We start from the raw sequence: 27,688 nt of genomic DNA, 5'->3' as shown, positions 1-27,688 counted from the left end.
TACGCAGGACAGAAGGGCCTGACACGAAATAGTCAACGTGATGAAGACCCAGGATCTGCAACCAAGAATACTTTATCCAGCAAAACTATCATTTAGGGTTGAAGGACAGATAAAGAGCTTCCCAGATAAACATAGGCTAAAGGAATTTATCACCACCAAGCCAGTATTACGGGAAATGTTGGAGGGACTTAAGAAGAAAAAACATGTATCAACTACATACCTATCAACAAGCACCTCAAATGGAAAAGAATAAAGTGCTCTGGACAAAAGATAAGAGTGGCTGAAAGGATAAGAAAACGAGATCCCTACACATGCTGCCTACAAGAGACCCACTTCAGATTAAAACACACAGACTAAAAGGAAGGGGATGGGAAAAGATGTTGACTTGATGGACCCAGAGGGTATTGCGCTGAATGAAATGGGTCGGATAGAGAAAGACAAATATCGCATGGTTTCAAGTACACGTGGAATCTAAAGAACAAAATCAACAACAACAAAAGCAGAAATAAACTCACAGAGAATATTTAGAGGGACACTAGAGGGGAGGGGGCTGGGGGACGGCAAAAAAGGCTAAGAGGTTAAGAGGTACGAGCGGAGAGTAGCAGAACAGACACGGCGATGTAGAGTGTGGCATCGGGAAGGTGGTTAATAACGTAATAAACATGTCAGGGGGAAGCGGGGTGCTAGATTTAGTGCGGCGATCGCTACAGGTTATGTGGCTCTCTGATCGCTATGCTATACAATGGAAATTGGTATATTATTGTATGCCAACTGTAAGTGGAAAAAAACTCACTGAATTGTACAATGTAAATACAAGGAACTAATTGTCTATTAAATTTCAATAAAGACAAAAAAGATGAAAAAAGAAAATAAAGACAGTAGCAAGCAGCAGCAGTTTTACCAAAAATAAAACATTTCTAGAGCTATGACATTTTAAATCAAACGTTATGGTTCAACAAAGGTGCTTTTTCTGAAATGAGCTGCGGAGCATCTTCAGGGCAGCCCCTAATGTCCCCCGGGACAGCACACGGGGTCCTGTGTTTATGCCCCGGGACAGCACAAGGGGTCCTGTGTTTACGAGCATCATTAACGTTAAACACTTCGCGTGCCCAAGGCTGAAATAGGTTCCAAGGTGTTTGTCGGACATTGGAAAAATAATCTCAGACAATGTAAAAATTAGTTTATATGCCTCAGCCTATCTCAATGTGTACAAACGAGTTTTGCATCTAGGAGACTGTTTCTAGAGTCTCACATTTATAAAACAGGTTTTGATTTATGGAATAGTAAAATTTGAAATTCTAGTGAAATGAAATTTCACAGTGAAATAAATTATAAAATTTATGAAAAGTACTTTTTCCTTAAAGGAGTAAAATGGGGGGAGGGTGTGGAAATAGACATAGGAAAATTTATTTTTCAAATATTATGTGATTTAAATGACAAAAGTATGAGAGCACAAGTTTAAAAACTAGTACATTTACAATACGTGAGAAAATAACAATGCAAAACAAATACCGTGGTTTTCATTTTTGTCCTAAATTTACACTTTTTGAAACAGTGGTTAATGAATAATTCAAGAGACCTTCTCACTGCTTCCTGTGGCTGCAGGCAGATGAAAGGATTTAGGTGAGGTGTGAGGTCGTTAAAAATGGATGCTGTGCCCTTTGTAGATCAAAGAACAACATCAGAGATCAGTGTCCTCTGCAACATCCCAGAAGGCTTCTCAAAAAACAAAGGAGCCCAGAAAATACGGAAAACCGCTTGGCTGCATGAGTGCCCGTTCACGAGACAGCTCCAGAGATCAACTGAATTTTCACAGATTTCACGGAGACTCTAGATATCGCATCTAAACACCGAGATTCTGAACGCCACCCGTAAGAAAACGCTTTGGGGGGGGGGGGTTGGTGGGAGTCCAAAAATCTCTCTCTCGCGAGGATTCGGCTGTTTGCGGTCTTCGTCCTCCTGCCCACCGATTCCGGGTGCTGCTGGCGACATCGCCATCCCGACCACGCCCGCGCGGAAGTGCGACAAGATTCAACCTGCCTCGTGACCCCAGTAGTTTTGTCAGATAAGATCCAGGATGCCCAGTTAAGTGTGATTTCAGATAAACAGCAAATCATTTTTTTTACATCAGTATGTCCCATAACTTACACTAAAAAGTGACTGTTTATCTCAAGAAAACCCGAATTTCTCACTGTGTATTTTGCGTTTTTGTCGTGGGGCTGTAGATGCCGGATGCTGGGGAAGGCGGGGTCTCTGGGGAGTTTCTGAGGAGTGTTGCTGATCCCGACACCGTTTGTCACCCGGCGCTGGGCGGGGAGAGCCGCGCCTGCTCACCAGCTCACCGCGTACCTGCGGTGCTGCAGAGCGGGCCCCGGACGCAGCCCCGCTGAAAACCAGCTCCGCGGCCGGCGCGGGGCTGTCGCCCGCTCCGGAGTGACGCGATCTGCATTTTGCCCCGATTCAGGGCAGGCTTCCAAAAATAAAATCCCTCCTTTCAGCTTTCCCAGAGATGTCAGTACATTTAGTGGTTTTTAAAATCATTCCAACAATTTATACTTCAAGAAAAATAAATATAAAGAAGAACAGCGCTTTCTACTGAACATTAATGCTCATTCAAGACCCTCAGCATGCTGTACAGCAACCGCGATGCACACAGGTAGGGGCATCAAGGGGACTCCAACGAATTTCTTAAAAGGAAACAGGTGTAGTAACATATTAATAAGAGATCTGGCTTCGCTTAAAATAAACGCACATGGCGTGACTGTTTTGTCTGACGTCGAGATTCGGAGATGGGGCACAACCTGGCCCGCTGCAGCTGGGTCCTAATTCGTACCAGCGCGAGCGTCAGCACCCACGGGGGCCCGGTGGTTGTCCACCACATCAGACCCAATGCTCCCCGACACCCTGAAACAGAACGCGCAGGTGACAGTCCCTCCCCAGAAAGGACTTCAAAGTCAACACAACAAAAGTAATTTTCAATACGTAGATGCCCAGGCATGACCGTACTGGGAGACAGAAGAAGTAAGGAAACGCTCACCCCAAGGGGAGGCCTCCGGACAGAGCCGACGCCCCAGCCCCTCAGGGCCAGCGCTGACCCGCGTCTGGATTTCTCCACGAGCGTGACCACGGCTGCGCGGGTCTCATCCACAGAGGTCAAGGGCCACGGATCCGGGGGGGTGGGGGGCGGCTGGGGCAAGCTTTTAGAAGCGCCGGGTGTGGGGCGTTCTGCAGGGAAAGGCCGCCCACAAAGTTTTTGTGAGGTCGCAGGCCAGTCCGGGTAGGCAAGGAGCAACAGGTCAGGTAAAGAAATTTCCATCTCCACACCCTCTTCCTCCAAGAACCGTGGCAAGCCTGTGAGCGGGCCACACTCCGCATCCGCCCTCGCGCCTCCAGAAACAAGCTGACTCTTCCTCTGCCCTGACTTTCCAACATTAAAGAATGGTGGCCTAGGAAACACGTTCTGCTATTATCTAATTCTGACCTTCATTTTAGAGGTTAGCGAATTTTGTGTTGTTCAGGGACAAAAAGAATGTTACGAGCAGACTTAGAGAGGCCTCTTGATTCCCAGGCCAGGCTGTGCTCACTGAACCACAATTCAAGGAAAATAAACTGAATGTAAGAAATCCTTTCGAGAAACTAAAACCTAAAGAAAACAACAAAAATGTTTAGAAGACTCTGCCTGAGATTCCCCGCCGTCCCTTTCAGAGTTTCCTGTGGTTTCTCAAAAATTAAGGGGCTAAAACTATTAGCTGACATGCGACATGACAGCTCTTTCGTGACAAGAGTCTCTAAGTGTGGCCTAGCATTCTGCTACGTGGATGTTCTGTACTTTGTTCAACCAACTGCTTCTCATTGGCTATCTAGGCTGCTTCTCTTCCCTTTTACTCAGTAGATTGCAAACTGTTAATAAATGAAAAATGTTTACATTCATGCAATAAAGCAAAAACACAAAAAAAGAAAAGCAACTGCACTTGTAAGGTTAAGAGTAAGTTTTGAAAACATAAAAAAAACCTCTACAAATAGAACTGTCTTTTTAAAAGATGCCAAATTCTGCAGTCGAACTACCTCAGGAGCCGAACATTTCTTATCTCCATCCCCCTTTATCAGTGAGTACTTAGACGTGATCGTGCCGATCCACGCTGAGACGTTACCTGCATGTAAAGTACACGGTCCCCTCGTGGCGGCCATCATGCTTTCCTCTCTCGGGGTTGTCCCATTCTACGCCCAACCAGGGTCCTGGCAGAGCGAGAAAAACAGAGCGAGCGGTGAGTGACGACGGAGGCCGCGCTCGACTCTTCTCCGAGCGAATGCCGCTGGCAGATGCCACGCGGACGCCGCTGGGGGAGAGAAACGTCTTTGGGAAAGAGCTCGTTAACCTCAAACGTGGGACTCGACTGGCTGCGACGTTCGCTTTCCGGAGCTGGTCTGGAACTGAATGACAAACACGCACCTGGAGGAGGGAAACTCAGAGTTGAACCTGCAGGGCACGTTGTCCCTCTCATGGCGTCTGCTGGGTTTCGGTAGGAGAGGCCGAAAAGCTGAACAGCTAACAGAGCTCTGGGCAGATCTGCGTGCAGGGCCAAAGGTCGGGAGTCAAGGTGTGAATGGGAGGCGAGTCTCTCCCACGCTCCGCCTGGGAGGGGACCCCGCTCTGTCCACGCAGCGTTACCCCTTCTCTAACAAACCTCCCTCTGACTCTAACTGTGGCGAGCGTCTGAATTCTTCCTTGCGCTCAGCCGAGAACCCTGTCTTGGGCGGGCCCGGGGTTCCCCGCGCCCCCTCGGGGAGATGTGCTCTGCCCTGCGTCACTTGGACATCAAGACGCGTGAAAAGCCAACGGTCATCAAACCTGACTTCACTGGAATCACGAGTTTTAAAAACCATGGGTCCAACTGCTGTAGGAAGGGGCGGCAGAACGAACCTTAAACCCAGCTGCACTCAGAGGCCGCCAGGGGCTGCCGGGCCAGGGGACACCGGCGGAACACGGGAGGACTCCCGCTGGGATGGGCCCACCGGCCAGGCCCCCGCGCCGGGCAGCAGAGCCTTCGGGTCGTGCCCTGCGCAACGGAGACCCCGCCACGCGAGACCCACCTGTGCCCTACCCCGCACCCCGGGGACCTGCAGAACAAAGGCTGAGGCCCCGACATGCCCTCAGTGCGCAGACCTACGACAGGACAAAAACAGGCAAACGAAGTCTTTAAACTGTACTTCACAGAAACTAAGGACGACGCGTAACTGAAATCCCCGCGCGCGCGTCTCCGCGAGGAGCCTGCGCCGTCCCGAGCTGTGGTCCTCTAGCAAACGCTGCCTTTGTCCCGGGCTCTGGCTCGCGCCTGGATGCTTTCCTGCGCGCAGTCAAGGACCAGCTCCTCTCAGAGTCCCCGCTCGGGTAGGCCGCCTCTCGTCCTGAGTCACCACCCAGCAGTCGCACTAATGCAGGGAGGAGGCGGAGGCAGGCCACAGCCAGAGGCTGCGGGGAGCCAGTCCGCCCTGCGGCCAGGCCAGGAGGACCCTGAGGAACTCAGGGACGTTCCCTCTGGGGCCGCCGGCAGCCCATCCCCCACACCTGTGAAGGGGAAACTGAACAACACCAGACGGAAGGGTCAGAGGCTGGGAGCCCCGGGCAGGCCCCTGCTCTCCAGATTCTCACCTTTTCAGCCGCAGACCCTTCCCCTCCTCACTGTGCCCACATCGAAGCCTTTTACACTGTAACTCACGGGAACTAAACAATGACACATAAACTGCACCAGGGTCCCTCTCACTCTCTCTGGGAGCTCCTTCCTGTCTCACGGTCCTCACCTCTCTCGGGCCCTCTCACTGTCCCCCTCGCTCCGCCTCTGAGAGGGGACCGCACTGTGGAGTGTCACCCACCCCTTTCCTAATCAACTCTGCTCTCGACTGGGCTTCGGCGCACGTGTTGAATTCTTCCCACACTCTCGGCCAAAGGCGCCCCTTCTCTCGGGGCAGGGCTCGGCCCCCCACCTCGGGGGAATCTGCCCTGTCCTGCATCGACACCCCTTGGTGTCCATCCAGATGGGTTGAAAACTTATGTCCACACGAAGCCCGCACCTCGGTGTTCAGAGCAGCGTTAGCCGTGACGGCCCAAACTGGGAAGCGTGGACAGACTGTGGTCCATGCAACGGAATATTCTTTAATGCTGAAAAGAGACGAGCCATCAAGCCATGAAAAGACATGGAAGAAACTTAAATACAAATCCCTCAGTGAAAGACGCCAGTCTGAAAAGGCTCCAACGAGCGCGAAGGGCACAGACTCAGCTGAAGGACACCGCATTCGAACTTCCTTCTTAAGGTGCGTGCTAGCGGCGTTTCCTGACTCGAGCCTCGGGCAGAAAGCCTGGTTTCGCGAAGGTGGTTACACGATGGGCCGCGACAGCTTATTCCACTTGCTAGTGATTTCCGCGGGTGCATCCTAAGGAAGGACACCCTAGCCATTCCCCGCGCGAGCGGGGCACAGAACTCCCGGGGGATGCTGACATGAGGGCCTGGACCCACCCCGGCCCACGGTAAGACTCGCCGTGCGGAACCTGAGCGCCCACGCTCTCAGCAAGGGCCCCCCCGGCCTGCGGCCCTCCGACACAGGAGTCCCCGCGGCTGGGCCTCTGATGCGCTGAGGACAGCGATTCCAACCGGAGTCGCTTCGGCTGGAGAACGGGCGTTCCGCACCGCTAGCCTGAGCTACGTGGCCGCGCGGGTAAGGACGACAGTTAATCTGACCAGTACAGACCACACTTTCTGGCCCCGAGGGCCATAAATTACAGATTTTTCATTGATTATACTGATCTTCTAGCAGATGACAATGACGTGTCACGCTTTAACAAAAATCAATATATTAGGATGATTTTCCTGTAGGAGGAAATTAAACGTCCTGACAAAGGAGTACTTTTTTTTTTCTAATTCACAACAATAACAGCAAAACAACAATAAACCCTAAAATTTTAGATCCCTGTCAGACTGGGATCTAAGTGTTTTCTGTGCATGAATTCTCTGACTCCTCATGACAACCCTGTGCACACAGGGCCCCACTTTGGCACAGCTGTTCAAAGCCTCGAACACGCACGCCTAAGTCCAAATGTTTTCCATCTATCAAGTATGAAAGAAACGACCAGCAGCCTAAAACACGTTAAGTTAGAAATTACCAAATGCCTGTTTCTCCAATAGTAAAACCTGCTTCCAATTTTAAGTAAGGCTCCATCCCCGTAAGAAGCTATAAAAAGCATCCCCAAATTAAATGCCTTGCATACTTAAAAAAACTACTTACGATTTTTCATCTGAATACTATCACGTGTGTCAAAGATGAGGGCTTTGGTTTTGACACAATGTTTAAATGTTCTCCTAGACAACAGACGACAGGCTTAGCTGTTTCTTCCCTCGACTCCTAGGAACATGAAAACACATCACGTCATCGCCGTGTGCACGCGGGCACACGCACGCGCACACACGCGCACACACACACACGTGCGCACGCCTTTCTACTTGCTCTGGTAGAACAAAAACATAATTTATCTGAAAGCTGCACCCAACTGCTCACAAACGGGCACTGTCGCACACGCGCCACGAGGAGCCTGCCTGCCGGGCGGTCTGTGCTGACGCTGGTACTCGTGTGGCGTCATGTCATGAAGGCTATGAAGACGAGAACATGAAAAACCGCAATAACGGCAGCAACGAAACGACACTAATGACGTCCGATCGATAAATGTTCTGTGAGAAAATACCTTGGCCGGTCCCGGTGTCTCTCTCTCCGAGCCGCCTCTCGCCGTCCCCGTCCCGTCCCTCGCCGTCCCCGTCCCTCACCGTCCCCGTCCCGTCCCTCGCCGTCCCCGTCCCTCACCGTCCCCGTCCCGTCCCTCGCCGTCCCCGTCCCTCGCCGTCCCCGTCCCCGTCCCTCGCCGTCCCCGTCCCGTCCCTCGCCGTCCCCGTCCCTCGCCGTCCCCGTCCCGTCCCTCGCCGTCCCCGTCCCTCGCCGTCCCCGTCCCTCGCCGTCCCCGTCCCGTCCCTCGCCGTCCCCGTCCCTCGCCGTCCCCGTCCCTCGCCGTCCCCGTCCCTCGCCGTCCCCGTCCCCGTCCCTCGCCGTCCCCGTCCCCGTCCCTCGCCGTCCCCGTCCCTCGCCGTCCCCGTCCCCGTCCCTCGCCGTCCCCGTCCCCGTCCCTCGCCGTCCCCGTCCCTCGCCGTCCCCGTCCCTCGCCGTCCCCGTCCCCGTCCCCGCCTCTCGCCGTCCCCGTCCCTCGCCGTCCCCCTCACTCTCTGCCCCTGAGAGACCACACTTTCTGTGGAGTGTTACCCCTTTTCTAACAATAATAATAATAAAAATACCTTGGTCTATAACTCAGATCATAAATAATGTCAAAACCCAAAATAGGCAGATGAAAGTCTTAAGATGTTAAATAAACAATTTTCTTCTTTGGTGGAAAAAAAGATTAGATGCGGATTTTCTTTATGTGGGATACCAAGAAACTCATATTTAACATTAGTCAAGAAAAAAGCTAGTGAAGAATGTTGATGGCATGAAAGCAGATGAAAAGACCTGTCATTTTTAAGGACACAATGACTCATTTCAAAGAACAGACCCACTTGGGACTAATCTTCAAGGACTTAGAAACCAAGAGACTAATCAGGACAAAGGTTTTCAATAATCTGACTTACCAGTTTAAAAAAACTATCAATATGACAATATGAATCACAATTTAAATGTAAAATGTACATACTATTTTGTAAGAAAAGATGTTTTTTATAGATGCATGGTGAAGTATTTAGGAATGCCACAATGGGTATCATTTAAAATGCTTAAGCAAAAAAATAAATAAAAGCAAATATGGCAGAATGTGAACGGCTCAATTGAAATTCCAAGTGTATACAGATGTTCCTTGTATTACTCTACTTTTTTGAGACTTTTTATAATTAGGAAAAAAATTCACATTTTCCTTAAATCTATTCTACTTCTAAGAATTAATCCTACAAATTAGTGGACAAATTAGCTTTGTCCACTAAAAAAGGCCTAAAAGCAATGACCAACCCAGTAGCAATGAGCGCCCCTAGAGCACAGAGTGTAGCCTCCAAATGCTGTTTGCCACTGAAAAACAAACAAACAAACAAAAACATAGGATCTTGGAGAAAAAGCTGGTTGTGTGATGTGGGGCAAAAACGTATAATATGAACCCTGCATGTCTGCGGCTTCCTTATACCACGAAGGAAGCTATCAAGAACCATCTGGCCTCACCAAGGCACTCAGGAGCCAGCGTGGAGGGGTCCTGACTGGCCAAAGATGGGACAGTTTGCACAGCAATGGACTGAAACTTGTCAAATACGTTTATGGACTGAAACTTGTCAAATACGTTTAAACCCATGACTTAATGAAGATTTTTTAAAGTTCATTGGTCTTGTAGTGAATCAACTCATTATTATGAAGACTGATAAATAAAAGGAAAGATTTATGCTGCCTTTCAATCACCCAGTTATTTTGGAAAGCAATTAACACAGGGAAGATCTCCATGATAAGCTGCCCAGCTACTTGGCTTATTCATCAAAAGAACGATGACAACAGAAAATGACTGGAATTTCGCCACTTTACGACTCCAACTGAAACAGTGGGTGTAAGTGATATTTATCAGTAGCTGCTAACATCCCAAAAGGAGATAAACCAGGCATTCTGTATGTACTTCCTGACTGAAACACATATCACCTGTAAAGTATCTGTAAGGAAAAAAATCAAACCTGATCTGATCAAGCTTATATAACTATCAGTTTACAGGAAATGTAGAGGACAGAAAACCATGTTAATAAAATCATACAGAGAGAATCAGAAATACCCAGAATACAGGAAATTTTAGAAGAAAAGTAACACAGTTTTTCAACAACTATATTGCAAAGAAGGAAAAAAGGAACATAGAGGATCAATCGGGAAATCTCATATCCAGCCAACTAGAGGGCCGGGAAGAAAAAGCAGATAAAATGGAAAGGCAAAAATTATTAAAGGTATCTTAGAAGAAAATTCCTCATGAGTGAAGGAGCTACATATAACCTCAGACCGAACAGGTTTAAACCAAGAAGACACCACACTCAGTGAAAAAAATGACCCGGCTGCTTTTCAGCATGAGCCTTTCTGCACTATATTTGTACCATGTTCCTGCATTATTTTAATATTAAAAAAACCACACACACAGCAGCAAGACTTCAAGAATGCCCCAGAAGAGTAACACTGTCACTAAATAAAACGTCATGAAAATCTTATTGTTATGATAATTTTTAAAGCAAAGTCATCTAAGACCTAAACAAAAATCTCCTTTCAACATGGAAAATTATGGTAGTTTTCTAAAAACCAAGAAGAAAATAAATTTGATAGAATTCCCGTGGTGGGCTTCAGAGACATGCTCAGTAAAAGCAGGCCCTTTGGAGATCCAAGTCCGAACTGGAATTTGGGGTACTGGAAGTTGGTATTCAGGTTTTAGTCAGATGTGAGAAATGGAGAAAAATAAATAGACCAAAAGCAGACTTCTCATTCTTCTCGTTAAAGTTAATTGTGAGCCCTTGTTCCTTGATACATTTGGATTGCCGGTATTTACATTTCAATAGGTAGCAAGGCATTTCAATCATTATTTGGGATCAATAAACTGTGCAAAAAAAAAAATCCTCCATAAGAACCTAGGAGAAATATGTTGCAACTATTAGATTTAAAATTAACATTAATAGTAATATAGAATAAATGATTAGTATAGGATAAATGAAACCCAAAATACTGTAGGACCATTTAATTTAGTCACTGCATACTGGAGGCAATAATATCAGATTCTAGTTACCATAAGACGTGTTACAAAATAATTACTAAGAGCAAAGAGGTTGAAGACAACCACCTGAGAAGAAATAAAAGCGCTGTATATTTATTGACATGAGGCAACTCCAAGTATGTGGATAGAATATCCGAGCAATGACTATGTAATTTTTAAGCATATAATTGTATACTAATCAAAAGGGCTACTTATAACATTTCATTAATTGCCTTACATAATCATACTGTAAATCACATGATATAAACTAGTACACTAATTTAGAAGTAGTGCTTCCTCACCCCAATTCATGAAACAATTTTAATTAGAGTCTTCAAATGCATTTCTGACACCCATGTCTACGCAAGATAAATGTATTAGTTTAAAGACCCTCACACAATTATGCAGGACATATATATTCGTTTCCAACTGCTGCTGTAAAACAGCACAAATTTATTACCTTCCAGTTTTGGAGGTCAGAAGTCTGAGGAAGGTCTCACTGGACCAGAACCAAGGCGTGGCAGAGCTGTGTTCCTTCGAGAGGCTCTGCAGGAAGACCCACCTCGGCCCCTTCCCGCTTCTAGAGGCCACACACAAGCCAGGGTGGCGACCCCGCCTTCTCGGGCCCTCGGGGGCCCGCCCTCCACCCCCGCTCCCCACGGCTCTGCTATTCTACCTTCTGATTGCCCCAGGCCCACCTGGTTCACCTGCCTGTCTCAGTCAGCTGACTGGTGCACGTCATTCCACCTGCAACCCTGACTGCGTGGACCTGCCCCGTGCCCAGGGCTGGAGCCACCTCCGAGGGGAGCAGCGTTTACTCTGTCCTCCGCAGCCCCCGTGCTTCAACGTCCCTTCCATCTAGAGTTTTATGTAAATCGATATGGAATCCCATCTCGGGAAATTAAATTTCCAACCACGAGTAGCCATTTACAAAACGTTAGGGCTGTAGTTATTTCTCTTTAATTTCTAAAACGTTTATTTACAACAACGACAACAACAACAGCTAGCAGTATGCAGCGGCAACTGGCCAAAGCGCTTGGAACACACCGCGCCTGGTGTCACGGCGGCCCCACGGCGGCACGCAGCGAGGTGAGCCCGGGCTACTCACGAGACCGCAGTCGATTTGCCGGCATCTTTGCACCATTTCCATCAGATGACCTCTAAAAGGAACCCAAAACCAGCACCGACTGAGGAAAAGTACCGGCGAGGATGCCCCCGAACCAGAAGAAAACCGCTGAGGAGGAAACACGCAGCAGCTCCCCCTTTACGGAACTGTAAAACTCAGGGGAAAGCTTTCCTGACAATTCACGTGTGAAGAAGGTGTCAAACTCACAGGCAATTTAATGAATGAAAAAATCCTGCGCCGCCTCCTCACCCACCATCACCTCACTGCCGCCTTGTCACTGCATTTGCCACGCACCACCCGATCTACCTTCAGGACCCGGAACTCCCCCCGACAGCTGCCGAGTGTCCCCTCAACTGCGAGCCAGAGCCGTGCTGTAAAACGGTCACCACTGGAAAAAGCACCTGGCCGGAGGGCACACCCCTCCACCCAACCAGAATCCATCGGTCGTCACCACAGGTGTGAACCCCAGCCCCTCAGCTCACCTGGGCTAGAGGCCATCCTCAGTTCAGGGTGCCCCCCAGGGCCAGCTGAAACCTCTAATTAGGCCTCATCACAGCCTAACTTCCTCCTTCACGGACCCTCCCCTTCCTGCTGATCCCAAGCAAACTCCCTAATAAGCTTTCTGTACCCTGAACTTCCTGAATATGAATCTCCATCTCAGGCTGCTGCCCAGATCTGGGAGACGGGACATAGATCCGACACTTTCAGACAGCAATTTGGTGAGATACATCAAGAAACTTAAAATATTCACATTCTTAAAGAAGCAACAGGGTAGAAAGGGCGGAGACCTGAAGCACACAGACTCGAATCCCAGCTCTGCTGCATGAAAGCTTTGAGACCTGAGTCTTGGTCTCCTCATCTATAAAAAAAATGAGACTAATAGTGTCCATATTTTAGAATTATTACACTGTTCAAAGTACGGAACGATGCGACAGCACCTGGCACACGGTAATTGCTTAATTAGCAGTTAAGGTTGTTAATCAGCTGACTTTAAGCCTACATGTTACCTTCTTCCCCAGCCAAACAAGATAAAATGCCCTCTCCATATTAAGTATCCATTTAAAGACTTCCACGGCAAGCTTAGGTCCACCAAGGCAGAGTCCACCTTTACCAGCTCAGTGGCTCTCAAACCGCAGTGGGCATCGGAACCCCCTGGAGGGCTTCTTAAGACACAGATTGGTGGGCCCCACCTCCTGGGTTTCTGGGGTAAGGCCCAATAATTTGCATTTCTAACATGCAACCAAGTGACCTCACTTTGAGACCCTTTGGTCTAAGTTTATCACTGGAACCTGTACCGATCCAGGCCAGTTCCTAAAACATGGAAGATACTCAGATATTTATTGATTGACTAAGACATATAAATCAGTCTACTTCATTGTTATTTATAAAAGTATAAAACTAGAAATGTGTAAAAGCGGGATATAAATAAATTACACTATATACTAAAAGTAACTATTAAGAAATACAAGTAAAACCATCAAAAAAATGAAAAGCAACCTACCCAATGGGAGAAAATATTTGCAAATCACATCTGACAAGGGGTTAATATCCTAAATATAAACAACTAATACAACTCAATAGCAAAATAAAAACAATCTGGTTAAAAAATGGGCAGAGGTTCTGAACCTTTAGTCCGAAGAAGACGTACAGATGGCCAACAGGTACATGAAAAGATGCTCAACATCACTCAACATCACTCAAAACCACAATGAGACGTCGCCTCCCATGGCAGAATGGCTAGTATCCGAGAGACGGGAAACAGCACGTGCTGCCGAGCATGCGGGAAGCGGCCTTGCGCACCACGGGTCCGCCGCGGTGGGCGACAGGACGGGGGTTCCTCAGCCAAACGACAGAACTGCCGCAGGGTCCAGAATTCCACTTCTGGGTGCGTCTAAAGGGAGCTAAAACACTGTCTCGAAAAGATACATGCGCCCCGTGTTCACTTCAGCATTATCTACGAAGCCAAGACGTGGAATTACCCAGGAGTCCATCATAAAGCACGTGTGGTGGACAAACGCGACGGCATGTCACTCAGCCATAATAAGGAGGAACATCTTGTCACGGCAACGTGAAACCTTGAACGGGTTATGCCAAGCGAAAAAGGGCAGAGAAAGACAAATACAGTATAATCTCGCATAGAGGCAGCATCTTAAAACAAGAAAAGAAAAAAAAGAACTCGTAGACACAGAGAACGGACTGGCGGTTGCCGGGGGCCGGGGGCCGGGGGTCGGGGGTAGACAACATGGATGAAGGGAATCAAAAGCAACAAACTTCCAGATATAACTTAAGTCAGCCCTGGGGATGTAATGCACAGTGTGGTGACTAAACTCAACGATACTGTACTGTATTTTTGAAAGTAGCTAACAAAGTGGATCTTAGAAGTTCTCAACGAAGAAAAAAATTTTTGCAATATATGGTGACGGATGTTAACTAGACTTACTGCGGTGGTCATTGCACAATATATACAAGTATCAAATCACTATGTTGTACACTTGAAATTAATGTTGCATTTCAATTACATCTCGATTTTAAAAAATATAAGAATGTTGTAGAAACACAAATATATACCAAATAATAAGTGAAAAAAGTAACACAAAATTGTATTTATATTGAATTAAATTACATTAAATATATATTAATAAAAGATATTTCAAAAAATTACTTAGCTTTTGAGTTTAGCATTATGAGAAATCAAAGTTTTTTTTTGTTTAAAGTTTACTCAGAAGATATTCTAAGGTTGAATTAATAAAAATAATAACACTAAACAAGTAAACTCTATAATTAAAATTTAAAACCATAGACACCACAGGATATTGTCACCAAATAAAATGGTATATAGGAGGCATTTATAAACTGGTTGTCAGTTTCCTCAAAATTGGTGTTACAAAGCACCCCTGAAAAGCATACACAGGTGACCACAAAATACGTACATACATGCAGAATCACACATTACCTGCCACGGGAGGGATAACGCCATAGAAACGCACTGTTGCATGTTCGCCATTAACATCAACTCTGCGACCGATGACGTCTGACGTCAAAGTGTCATTCATTATAAATACAGCCAGGATCCGAAATATATGAGATCTAGGAAGAAAATCACATGGACAAGAACGTCATAAAATTCTTCAAAAAAAAAAAAGTTTTTAACCTCAAAAGGGGTCGATGTTTCTGACCAATTTAGCCTTCACATCTTGGTGAAGCGAACTCTCATAATTTGCTTATCTTTATTTTGATAATCTAATGTAGTTTTTCAAATCTTGCTTAGGTCCAGTTAGCTCACATCACATGACTTGTCTATCCCGGCGCTTACCGGAGGGGGTGGGAAGGAAGGAGAAGGGGGGGTAAAGTGACAGAGAGCTGGGAAGGGAGGCAGGTGAGGTGGACCGCGTTCTCTCCGCGGGAAGGGAGAAACACACAAATGCACGGACATAGGACGCGACACAAAAATTAAACGTGAATCAAAACGCAGGGCCCTAAGAATGAAGAGACGGTCTTAGAAGGAGCCTGCGAGAAACGCATCATCTGTCCGGGAGTGATAACTAGACCCAACCCCACTTCGCAGGAAAGCAGAAGACCGGGGCGCTTGCTGACGGCGCCCCAGGCTGCGGGCACCCAAACCCCGACGCGACGCACTCTGCAGGGCAAACACGTTGGTTTCGTCGGCACATGAAACGCAAGCAGAAAAAGAAACAGGCGGAGGGAGGACAAAGATGAAAAGAAACTCGAAACGTCAACCAACTGCAACGTATGGAGTTCATCTGGACCCCGATTTTTAAAAACTGTAAATGATTTTAAAAATAAGAGAGATTATGAGAAAACTGAAAATCTGTCCATGACTAGATATCTGATGATAAAGAATAACTGTTTCCAATAAGGCTGATAAGTCCACTTATTTTGGAAAAAAAAAGAAAGAATAATTGTTAAATTTTTAACTAGGACAATGGTATAACGGCTACGATTTTTAAAAAGCCTTTATCTTTTAAATACATATTAAAATGTTCACAGATCTTTTAGAATTGCATTTTAGATTTACCATGCCAGCGGCAGGGTAAACAACACATTGAAAGCAAGTAAGAAACAGAGTGGCCAGTCGGGGAAATACTGCTGAACTCGGAGTCGGGGCGCTGGCCTTCGCCCCCCACGGCGCGCGCTCGGCACTGACTCTGTCCCGGCCCCCGCCGGCCCCCCCAGCGCAGGAAACCTCGCACGTGGTTCCTGCCTCAGAGGTGCACGGCCCGGTGGCAGGCAGACCTGGCCGAACATGGATTTCAGCAAAAGTTAAGAGCTCGAATCAACAGGGTTTGGTAATTAAATGAACAGAAATGATAAAGACTAGGAAGACTCAACATTCTGTCTTGGGCAGACTGGTGGTGCCAGACATTGAAATGAGCGGTGTAAGGGGAGGCCCAGGTTTGGGACGGAAGACAGCGAGCTGGAGGTGCCTCCATAATGTCATGATGGACGCGGGACGTGGGTCTCTAGTTCAAAAGACAGGACTTCACTAGAAATGTGTATCTGGGAGTCATCAGCATGATGTATAATTGGTACCGTGAAAGCAGAGGAGACTGAAAGTTGTCCTAGGTGGGAAGAAGCGGCTCGAGGACAGGACCCCGGGGAAACACGACATTTAAAAGGGAGAGAGAAGAAACGCTGCAGTGCGAGGGTTTCGAAACAAATTACAGGACTAATCAACGAAGTCCTTTTCTACTTTACTATTACCCTGCAATGTGTGTAGGAAATTAGAAAAGCATGCTCTGCTAATCACATTCCCGACAACTCAGAAATCCATGTGCGGACAGCTGAGGTCTCTACCATTACTGCTTCTCTACGTAAAAGCAGACATTTCCCGTATCACAGGAGTTGTCTGTTCGCGTACAAAAGAAGAATCTGAGCGTTTTCATCTATCAGGTTACAGTACTGTGTGGTCTCGATCACATGCTGCAGCTTCTCAGAAAATACCTTTCCCAACTCCTGTGAGAAGACCCCTCGCATTTGACAGTGTAAATATGGGAGGACAGGGCAGCCAAGAAGGGACCAAGACCTGGGTCTAAATCTACCTTGTAGGTTTGAAAAGCAACAGAGAAGTCGTCAGAAGACGTCAGAGGAGCTGGGGAGACCGAGGCGGGCGGGGCCGGCCTGGGAAGGCCGAGCGCCATGAGCTCGGGCACAGCGAGCAGCTGAGGGCGCTGGTCACAGGCGGGGCCCGCTCCCAAGCCTGAGTCCAGACGCGAAGTTCTAGTCCCTGAGGAAGAAAACCTGCAAGGTCACTGCGGAGTGCCGTTCCCACAAGAAACGCGGGGCCGGGTGGTGGGTCCACGAACGAGGGCGGCAGTCACGCCCAGGCCCCGCGCGGCGAGGACGCCTGCGTGGGGACAGAGCCCCGGTCACCCGAGGAGCAGGAAACCAGGCGGCACAACAGCAGTGTGAGGAGAGGCCCGGGCAGCCGTCTGCGGCCCCCTTAACCCGGGGACGGGACTCAGGATCGTCACGTACCAGGCGACCAAGGTCAGCACTTACCTGGCTCCGCGGCAAGGCAGTGTATGACGACCCTGGCTGGTCTCCTAATCCTCCTAGGTCAGCTTTCTCATACCGTGATCCTCCGCCAGGCTCCAGAAACCGGACCCTTGTCTGGGGTCCAAAGCTGGTACCCCCTCCCTCTGGCCGGTCACCCCATCAGCCGTGCAGCTGTCAGACCTGCTGGAGGCCAGTCCCGGGCCACTGGGGCCACCGCTGCCTGTCGCTAAGATCCCCCCACCCGGGCCCTGCCCCGTTTCAGTGCCTAGTCCGACTGTCCTGAAGGCAGCGGCTCACCTGGTGATTTTCTCTGGCTGCCTGCTCTGGGCCCTCTCCTGATCACCTGAACCTGAACGTGAGTGGCATGTCCCTGTTCCTGGGTTAGGTTTATTCGGGTGCCAACCAAGCCCCGGTTAAGATGGATGCCTTTTATTTAAATGCACTTGCTCACGAGCTGCTGAAGGCGGCCGTTCCGTTTTCGGGTGGCCCTGCTTGTCAGAGAACAGGAGGTGGAACACGCCTGTCATTCCCAACCCTGGGTCTCAGCCCTCCTCCTGCGCAGCCGCAGAGAAGCAAACTGCCCCCTTCCCGGGGTGGGGGGGCGGTTAGGGATCCGAGGCCACCACTGCGCCCTTGCTTCCCCTCCGTCCCTTCTGTCCCCACCCCTCAGACCTCCACCAGGGTAAGCGTGAATTCCAAGCTCCGCCCCATAACTCATTTACCGATGCTCTTCTTAAAATATCTAAAAATGAAAACCGTACTCCAAATGTGACTTGACCTGTATGTGGGTTCAATGGTCTGAACATTTACCTAATAACGTAGCCTAATATTATTCACTTTTCCCCCTTTTCATGGGAAAGACTGTTCCTTACTATTACAACTGAAATTAACTAAACTCCATAGCCATTTTTGAGTCACTGTCACTTTATGATCATAAAATTAAAATGTTTAAATTTCAGTATAATTACTAAAAAACAGTTTTTATCACAACAGATATACAACTTCTGTGAATGTTTTAATTCTACAACCACCTTTCTATTCAGCCAGAGAATCACCATTAAATTACTTTAATGTTGACAGCAAGAAACCACAATTTACTTTATCATTACTCTACTGTTACGTGTCCTCATTGTTTACCATACCAAAGAAAACAGGTAAAAACATCTTTCATTTTTAAATTATTACTGTCCTTTGAAGTATTTCCTTGGAGAAAAATTCAAGACAATTACTCAAAGTAAATAAATATGTTTAAGATTCTAGAAAGCCATGGATAAATTGTTAATCAAAAAAAAAAAAAATTAACTCCTGACACTGACAGCAAGAGAAAATCTACTTCATCCACCTGTTTCTACAGCCTTCCGAATGCCCACCAAAAGCTTTGAAAGGTCTTCTCTATCCTGCCCTGTACAACTAATTCCTGAGACAGGAGTTAAAACATTGTATTATGTATAAATGTAGGACTTTTATATATATTAAACATCCAATAATCCAACGCATTAACTATCTGATACCCCTGGCTTTGCCCTGTGCCATTTTTTGTAAAAACAAGACCAAAAAAACCAAACAAACCAACATAGGACACCTACCTACCGAAGACAGAAACCCACACGAACAGTGGGGGAAATTGTTCAGCTACCAGCGCTCCTATTATTCGGCTCGCATTCAAGAACATCATGAGCTTTGTGAAAGGCCTCACCGAAATCAAAACACACTATCACTGAGGGAATATGCTGTCAATCAGACAGAGGAGGAACGGGGTAAGAGAAGTCTTGCACTTTATAACTTATACACATTGAAGTTGTATGATTATTTTTGGAATTATTTAGTTATTTTTTCTAGCAATAATGAGGAGAAGGAAAAGGAGAATGATGATGAAAAGAGAAAGGATATAACACACTGTTCCCTACGAATTTCCCTGACTCATCAAGGAATCACAATCCAAACAAAACCTGAGGCGAATTTAACAAAACTGACTAAACTCTCTCCAGCTCCTGAGACTATTTTCTAAAGGTTCGAAAACATCTTTCCTAAAAATTATATAACTCCCCTGTTCATCGCTCTTCAAAGATTATGAACAGGAATTTTTGCAATCCTACTGGCCAGTTCTTTCATAAATTACTGGATGTAATTTCTCTTAGGATGGAGAGTAATTCAAAATGGCCAAATATCATTCTACCTCTTTTTATCTTCGACATGCTTTTAATCAGATATTTTTTGACAAGTCAGGAATCATTCTCCATAAAAAGGACAAAAGATAAGAAATTGAATCAACCTGTTTTTCTCTCGTCTCTCATGCATCACATATATCTTAACAATATGAGTCAAATGTGAAATATTAATTATTAAAGGCAACAAGTAGATGGGTGTTTGTTATACTTTTCTCCCTATTTCTCTATGTTTGAAAATGTTCAGAATTAAAGATAAAAGAAATGTATTATTACGACAAAAGTGCAGACTTTCTTGTACTACTTTTTCTTCTAAATAAATCTGAAAAGCTTCTTTCCTCATGTTCACATTTTTTCACAAGTTGATTTTGAGGCTTGGCCTTACTGACAGTTTTCCCAAGCGGTCTGATCAACTGTCTAAAGGTCATTGTAAGAGCCTCTTTTTCCAATTCAGTAATGCCCTTTGTATGTTTCTCTGCATATCTCTCTCACCTAGGTTTGTGAATAGATGACACTCAAAAGTATCAAAGGGACAACGAAAGTTCCCCTTTCACTCCCGCCAGCCGCCACCCCTTCCCACCGGCGACGGCCTTATCAGTATCTCATACACACTTCCACGCGCATTTTACGCTTACACAAGCAAATATATTATTTTTCTTTCTTTACATAAATGATAGATAGTGTACTACATAAGTGGTTCTATTCCTTACATTTTCATTCAATAATATATCCTAGAGATGTACCCACAGCCATGGCAGGGGCTCTTAATTTTTTTTTTTTTTTTTTAGGCAAGGCAACCCTTGGTTGACCTCACGAATTGTAAGGACCTTGTCAGCTTACAATTCCTTACTTTATTTTATTTTATTTTTGAATGCCCACAGCACCTGGTCTTCCTAGGTGGTCTCTCATCCAAGTACTAACCAGGCTCGACCTTGCTTAGGTTCCGAGAGCGGATGGGATCAGGCTTGTTCAGGGTAGTATGGCTGTAAACAGGAGCTTTTAAATGTTTTTTGGCTACACATTTGTGTAGGTAAATCACAATTTATTGAAATGGTATTGCTGAGTCGAAGGGATGTACATTTTTAATTTTGATAGCTAATGACAAGTGTTTTTGGTAATTTTTGTTTTTTTGATATATCTCCTTGGTCACAAGAAACAAAAGAACAAATAAACAAATGGGACTACATCAAACTTAAAAAGTTTCTGCGCAGCAAAAGGAACCATCGACAAAATGCAAAGACAACCTACTGAAAGGGAGCAGATATTGACCAATGACACAACCAACAAAGGGTTACTACCCAAATTTTACAAGAACACATACAACTTAACACCAAAAAAAGAAAATCCAATCAAAAATGGGCAGAGGACCTGAATAAACATTTCACCGAAGAGGACATACAGACGGCCAACAGACACATATGAAAAGATGCTCAACATCGCTAATCATCAGAAAAATGCAAATCAAAACCACAAGCAGCTATCACCTCACACCTGTCAGGATGGCTGTCATCAATAAACCCACGAACGACAATCACTAGCTGAGGATGTGGAGAAAAGGGAACCCACGTGCCCTGTGGTGGCACTACACACTGGTGCAGCAGCTGTGGAAAACGAGATGGCACTTCCTCAAAAAAATTAAAAACAGAACTACCTTATAACCCAACAATTCCATTTCTGGGTATTTATAGGAAGAAATCTAAAACACTAATTTGAAAAGATATATGTACCCCTATGTTCATTGCAGCATTATTTACAATAACCAAGATATGGAAGCAACCTAAGTGTCCAATGATAGACAACTGGATAAAGAAGAGGTGGTACATATACACAACAGAATATTACCCAGCCATAAAAAAGAACGAAATCTTACCGTTTGCGACGACATTGATGGACCTCAATGGAATTATGCTAAGTGAAATAAGTTGGACAGAGAAAGACAAATATCACATGGTTTCGCTTGTATTTAGAATCTAAAGAACAAAATAAATGAACAAATAAAACAGAAACAGACTCGTAGACACAGAGAACAAAATGATGGTTGCCAGATGTGAGAGGGGTCGGGGGGCTGGGTGAAAAAGGTGAAGGGATTAAGAAGTACAAATTGGTAATTACGAAATAGTCACAGGGATGTAAAGTATAGCATAGGAAATACAGTCGACAAAATTATAACAACTTTATAGTGTCAGGCGAGTACTAATCGGGTGATCACTTCATAATTATATAAGTAATCGCTATACTACTGTACACCTGAAACTCATATAAAATAACAATGTCAATGGAAAAATTAAAAACAAGAATTCCTACAACTCAAAAAAAGACAACTAAAAAATAGACAAAAGATCTGAATAGACATTTATCCTAAGAAGATATACGAATGGCTAATAAACACATGAAAAGATGCTCAACATTCTTAGTAATCTGGGAAATGTAAATCAAAACCACACTGAGGTATCATTTCACACCCACTAGATGGCTAAAGTCAAAATGACGGATGGTAACAGGTGCTGGCAAGAATGTGGAGAAATTGGAATTCCAATACACTGCTGGCAGGATTATAAAGCAGTGTAGCCACTTTGGAAAATGGTGAGGTAGTTCCTAAAACTGTTAAACATGGAGTTAATACAGAATTCAGCAATTCTACGCCTGGGATACGCAAGACAAATTGAAAATGTCCATATAAAACTTAAATGCAACTCTTCATAGCAGAAGTATTTACAACACTTAAAAAGCAGAAAGAGCAAAAATTTGTATCAAGTAATGAATGGGTAAACAAAAATTTGGACTATCCAGGCAGTGGATTTTATTGTAGAACACCAATAAAAAGGATTAAAGTGCTAAAACATGTTACAATATAGAACCACCTTGAAAACATTATGCTAAGTAAAAGAAGCCAGTTGCTGAAGGCCATATGTTGTATAACCCATTTACATGTAATTTCCAGAACAGGCAAATCCATGGATTAAATAAAGGGGGATGTGTATTTTTTTTGATAGCTAATGACAAACATTCCTTTTAAGTGGCTGTACCAACTTACAGTCTCATCGGCAGTATGTAAGTCCCTGTACCGTCACAACCTTGCCCTTCATAGGATATTAACAAACTTTCAGTTCTTGTCAGTCTAATAAGTAAAATATGGATTTTATTTGCATTTCCTTTCATGAGGGAAGCTGAGCATCTATTCATTTTGGTTTCTTCCCCCCTCTGAACTACCTGTTCACATCCTTTGCTAATTTTTCTATTAGTTTATTGATCATTTTAAAAATGTTTTTAAAATCTAAACATTTTTAAATGTTTTTAAATGTTTTCTATATGGTCTTAACAATGGTATTACTACGTAATTCCTGAAGTAAAATAATTTGAAAAGAATTGAAAGGAGGGATGCAAGCAGACAGTTGTATGCCCATGTTCATCATATTATTATTCACAAATTGCCAAAAGGTGTAAACAACACACGTCCATTAATGGACAAATGGATAAACAAAACGTGGTCTGTGCATACTATGGAATATCACTCAGCCTTAAAAAGGAAGGACATTCTGCCACATGCTACGACATGGATAAACTTAGAGGACAGTATCCCATGTGAAATAAGCCAGTCATGAAAGGACAAATACCGCAGGCTCCACTTTGTTTTTAGGCGAGGCAACCCTTGGAGGACCTTACAAATTGCAAGGACCTTGTCAGCTCACGATGCCTTATTTTTTTTTTTTTATTTTTTATGCCTACAGCACCTGATCTTCCTAGGTGGTCTCCCATCCGGGTACTAACCAGGCCCCACCCTGCTTGGCTTCTGAGATCAGACAGGATCGGGCTTGTTCAGGGCAGCAGGGCCGCAGACCGAGTCGCTCCACTTTAACAAGGTCCCTAGAGCAGTCAAAATCATGGAGACAGAGAGCAGGACGGCGGGTGCCGGGTGCCGGGGGCTGAGGCCAGAGGGGGTGGGAGTCGTGTCATGGCTGAGTTGTTCTGCAAGACGGAGAGCGCTGGAGACCACGGTGGGGACAGGACCCTGGCGATGCGAACGTGCTCCACACGCAGAACCGCGCACTGAGACGTGGCGGGAAATTTTGTTACCTGTACTTTACCACATGTAAAAATTGATTTGAAATCGAATTCCCCATATTTTAGGTAACACAGAGCTTTGATTTCCTACAACTTTAATTGGGACATTGCATCATTAAGACTATGATGGGTCCTCTGCATTTTTTCGAAATATACTTTCCTAGTGGCCAAGGAAGCAGTTTGATCATATCTGATTATATTCGACATTTTATTAGCTTGGGCAGACTTAAAAATGGCAGTGTCTTTGCCCACAATATTTCAAATCCTTCCACTTCACCTGTTTCTTCCTCCTTGATGAGAATTTAAACCAAAGAAATTTTTCTCCTCATTTTTTCCTCTCATCCAAGGAACTTACATGGTCAAAAGAAAAAAAAAGAAAAAAAAAAGAAAATCAGGCCGTTTCCAGAGAAAACAGGCCTCTAGCAGAATTTCAGACAGCCGAGCTCGTCCGTCACGACGCCATCTTAGTTTTGTTCCACCTTTATAACCTCTATCAGAAGCAACTACTCTGTTCTTGCCAAATGGTATACGGCACGGCCTCTCTCTTCTGTCTCTTACCCTGTTTATCGTTCCCTGTGCTAGCTGCCCGAATGCCACTACTCCTGGCTCCAAACAAGTATAGCTGTCTTCCTGACACACACTCCTCTCTCACATCTCATACTGGATTGTTCTGAATGAAGACATACATTTCCATTCCGGTAACGAGCCTATCCCAGCCAATTTTAGTGATAACCATGGTATTGCATCTATCTTCCTGGAATGAAAACTTGAGACCATGAGTTCAGTTACTGTGTTTTTGCCAGAGTATCTCTTCTTAAAATCTTCTGGCCATTTCCTCCAGTACTTTGATAATATATCACACTCGTTCTTCTCAACAGCATCTAATTTCAATAGTTTCGTAAGAAATTTTTTTCCTCTTTGTAAAAGTTTAATATCCATTTTTCTCAATCCTATTCATTTTGTAGATTCCCACTACAAACTATTTTCCTAGTTCCTGTGAGAGGCAGAATACTTTAGAATAAAGCTGATCATTATTGAGGAGACAAGAAAAAAGGAGATGGGCCAAGATCTGAATTACTACATTTGCCATATTAGGGAAAAAAGATGGGAGGGACTACATGTCAGTGGTTAAGTCACGACCACCAGAAGTTCAGATGGAAGGAGGTCAAGGTTAATATCTGGCACCAATGGATTCAAGAAACATAGATGGCTCTCCCTAAAAGGAGGGCGAGCACAGTGATGGACGGTCCAAGCAGATGTTTCTCAGAAATGCAGAGGCTGCATCCGGGAAGCCTGGTAAAGGAGCATTCAAGTCAAAAGACGAGCGCGGAGCAACTGATGAGCGCAGGGCGCCCTCGCGCTCCAGGAAGCTGGGGAACTGGGCTGATTACGTGTCCGGCCCAAGCGAGGCGTTCTTTCCCCAAGGTCCCTGGGCTCGCCGGCATCCTCTAAGCCAAGATTTTCACTAACTTGTTACTGAAATTTTGCATTTTCCTAAATTATGAACATTGATAAAAAGAATCAGTTGGATCAGCAGCACCTACGATCACAAATATTTTGTCACACTGCAGCTATTACTGATATCTCAAAATATTTTACATCCGTCACTATTTCACAAGTACAGTATTTATCATACCTGCCACTAGATTCTGTCATTTAATGGACACATATTATTCTATTACAATTTTAAAGTATTTTAATAACTTTATTTAACATAATCGATTTCATTTGAAATCCTATGTATTTTCTGCCTTTAAAAACATGCTAACAAGGAGTTCACATGCTTCATCAGACTGCTAGAGAGGCCTTTATCTTAATCAATAGAGAATACTGGAAGAAATGAGAAGAATTTGGTGGTGAGTCTCCAGGATACTAACAAAGCAAATTATTGAAATGAAATTATGTAGCACTTCACGACCTACTTTCATTTTCCTTAATTGTACGATATTAGTTCAAAATTTTAACAATTTCTTCAATTCTTCTAAAAATAATTTGAAAGGCCCCTAAACAGAGCAAGAGGTCCATCTATGCCACCGAAACGGTTCTCACCTCCCATCTCTTTTAGCCCAGCATCTCCCTTTTAGGGAAGCGCATTTTCTCTGCCTGGTGGACTGCCATTCACCCACGAGAGAAGTGGACAAATGGCCCAGGAGAGCCACTCTGATGACCCTTCACCTCCATTTCCTTGCACCCAGCAACTGGCCCATGTGTGAAAATCGTAACCCAAGCAGAGCCAATATTTTAGGAAATGACATTAGTCCTTAAAGAGAGGATTCATCTCTTTCCTTCCTGAAACTGTAAAACAAAAGGACCACATAAACCTGGAATAGCTAGGGGACACCTCTGCCACTACATAGAAAAAAATCTATCTGCAAATAAAGCCAAACAGAAAAGCAGAGTCAATTCAGCCATACCAAAGCCTTCATTAAATCAGTTAAATAAACCACTAGATTCCTTTTTCTGCTTACATTCGTTTGAGCTGGGTTTCTTTCTCCTGCAATGGAATGCTGAAAAATACATAAGAATTTAGATCATATTTGTTCCTCTCTGTTATATGGACATTATAGGCAGCCAGTCTGCTGGATAGAAATTCTACCTCTCTTACTACATGCCACTTACGGGACATCTCAGTTTCCTCATCTGTAAAATGTAGATATTAGGACCTACCTCACAGGGCTGTTGTGAGAATTAATGCTATTACATGCACTGATGCTCACCGCAAACAGTCAGCAAATGTCGACGTTAAGATCATAAAGACCTTGATTAAGACCATGCTAGATGCTATGTTTAGATAAGGGGGAAATATTCCATAAATCCAAAGAGATCTATTACGAGTTCAGAAGAACAACGGAGGCTGATCGTTACCACAGCAAATCACAGCGGCCTGCTGCTCACAGTCCGGATTCCATCGTGTCGCCGCTTCCTGACTTCTGTGGCCAAGAGCTCTAACAGACATCTGACGCATGGTGACGGGTGAAAACACTGGCACTTTATGATTATTTTTGGGAAAAGACTTTTCAGTGTGAGTTCTATTATCTTGTTAAATGTACTTTCCCAAATCTTTCCCGAATGTGTGTTCGAGATTGTACCAAAATAAGTGGTATGTGGTCGGACATATCATTCACACACTGACACCCGTAAGTAGGAAATTCACCCTCAATGGGAAATGCACTTAACTGACATGTAGGAGCCCTTGGTAGTGACCCTGGCTCAGGCACTAACGAGCTGTGAGTCCTTAGAGTCCTCCGCCTTTCTGCCACAGAGAATATAAGGAAGGAAAAGACATGCTTACGTGGAGCCTACAGTCTAACTGGGAGAGATGATTAACAGTACAACACTAAGACTGAAAATTAGAAATGCGAGGATCAAATTCATTGACAGGAGAGCCAGGTAGACAGAGTGAGGGCCCACGACCCCGTTAAGCTGCTCTAAATGGGCAGTAGAGAGTAAGAGGACAAACTTTCCAGGGAAATCCAAGAAATTTAGGGCGAAAAAAGTAGGGAAATGTAAGAGGGTTTCACTAATTGGGAGTTCAAGCTGGGAGACTGAACATGGGAATATCTTTAAATATTCAAGGGCAGAAATGTCATCTGTTTTTAAATTACTACTGAAAATGTAACAAGTTCCAAGTATTTAGCCCAATTTTAAACAAAACCCATCTGCTGTCCTGTCTAAAAAATGCATTTGTGCTGAAATACACAAAATTAGTCACCTAATCATTTTTTTAGGTGCACAGTTAAGTGCATTATATTCACACTGTTGTGCAATCAATCACCAAAACCTTTTCTCAGCTTGCAAAACGGAAACTACTCCTTAAAGAACGCCCCATATCCCTCCCTTTCCAGCCCTACCTTCTGTTTCTACGAACTTGACGACTCTAGATCTCTCGAGTGCAATCCTACAGTATTTGTCTTTTAGGGACTGGTTTATTTCACTGAGCAGAAAGTCTTGCTGTCCTTTCATGTACTTCATGCCTGATGTCACAGCCTGTGACCAAGCTGTGACCACAGCTCCTCTGCCCTCACATACTAACTTATGTCA

At 45.1% G+C, this 27,688-nt stretch overlaps 1 protein-coding gene and 2 pseudogenes across 6 annotated transcripts in view; all 3 read right to left on the bottom strand.

Annotated features, from left to right (window-relative positions):
- TBCE (tubulin folding cofactor E) overlaps positions 1-27,688 on the bottom strand; it is a 54,838-nt gene that overhangs the window by 24,692 nt on the left and 2,458 nt on the right. For 3 of the 6 annotated variants that reach the window (XM_036235603.1, XM_016163406.2, XM_036235604.1), the window contains exons 2-3: positions 14,857-14,990; positions 4,152-4,236 (exon numbers count right to left, since the gene is read on the bottom strand). In XM_036235603.1, the coding sequence (XP_036091496.1) occupies positions 4,152-4,236; positions 14,857-14,956 (185 nt within the window). In that variant the 5' untranslated portion in view covers positions 14,957-14,990. Of the gene's footprint in view, positions 1-4,151; positions 4,237-4,450; positions 4,568-7,278; positions 7,396-14,856; positions 14,991-27,688 lie in introns of those variants that run through there. The other 3 variants (XM_036235601.1, XM_036235602.1, XM_016163407.2) reach the window with 2 other exon arrangements.
- On the bottom strand, positions 20,458-20,576 carry LOC118613417 (annotated as a pseudogene).
- Positions 23,305-23,423, bottom strand: LOC118613418 (annotated as a pseudogene).

This window comes from Rousettus aegyptiacus, unplaced genomic scaffold, assembly GCF_014176215.1.
Source record: "Rousettus aegyptiacus isolate mRouAeg1 unplaced genomic scaffold, mRouAeg1.p scaffold_m13_p_18, whole genome shotgun sequence".
Classification (NCBI taxonomy): Eukaryota; Metazoa; Chordata; class Mammalia; order Chiroptera; family Pteropodidae; genus Rousettus; species Rousettus aegyptiacus.
This window is presented reverse-complemented; position numbering and strand designations above follow the sequence as displayed.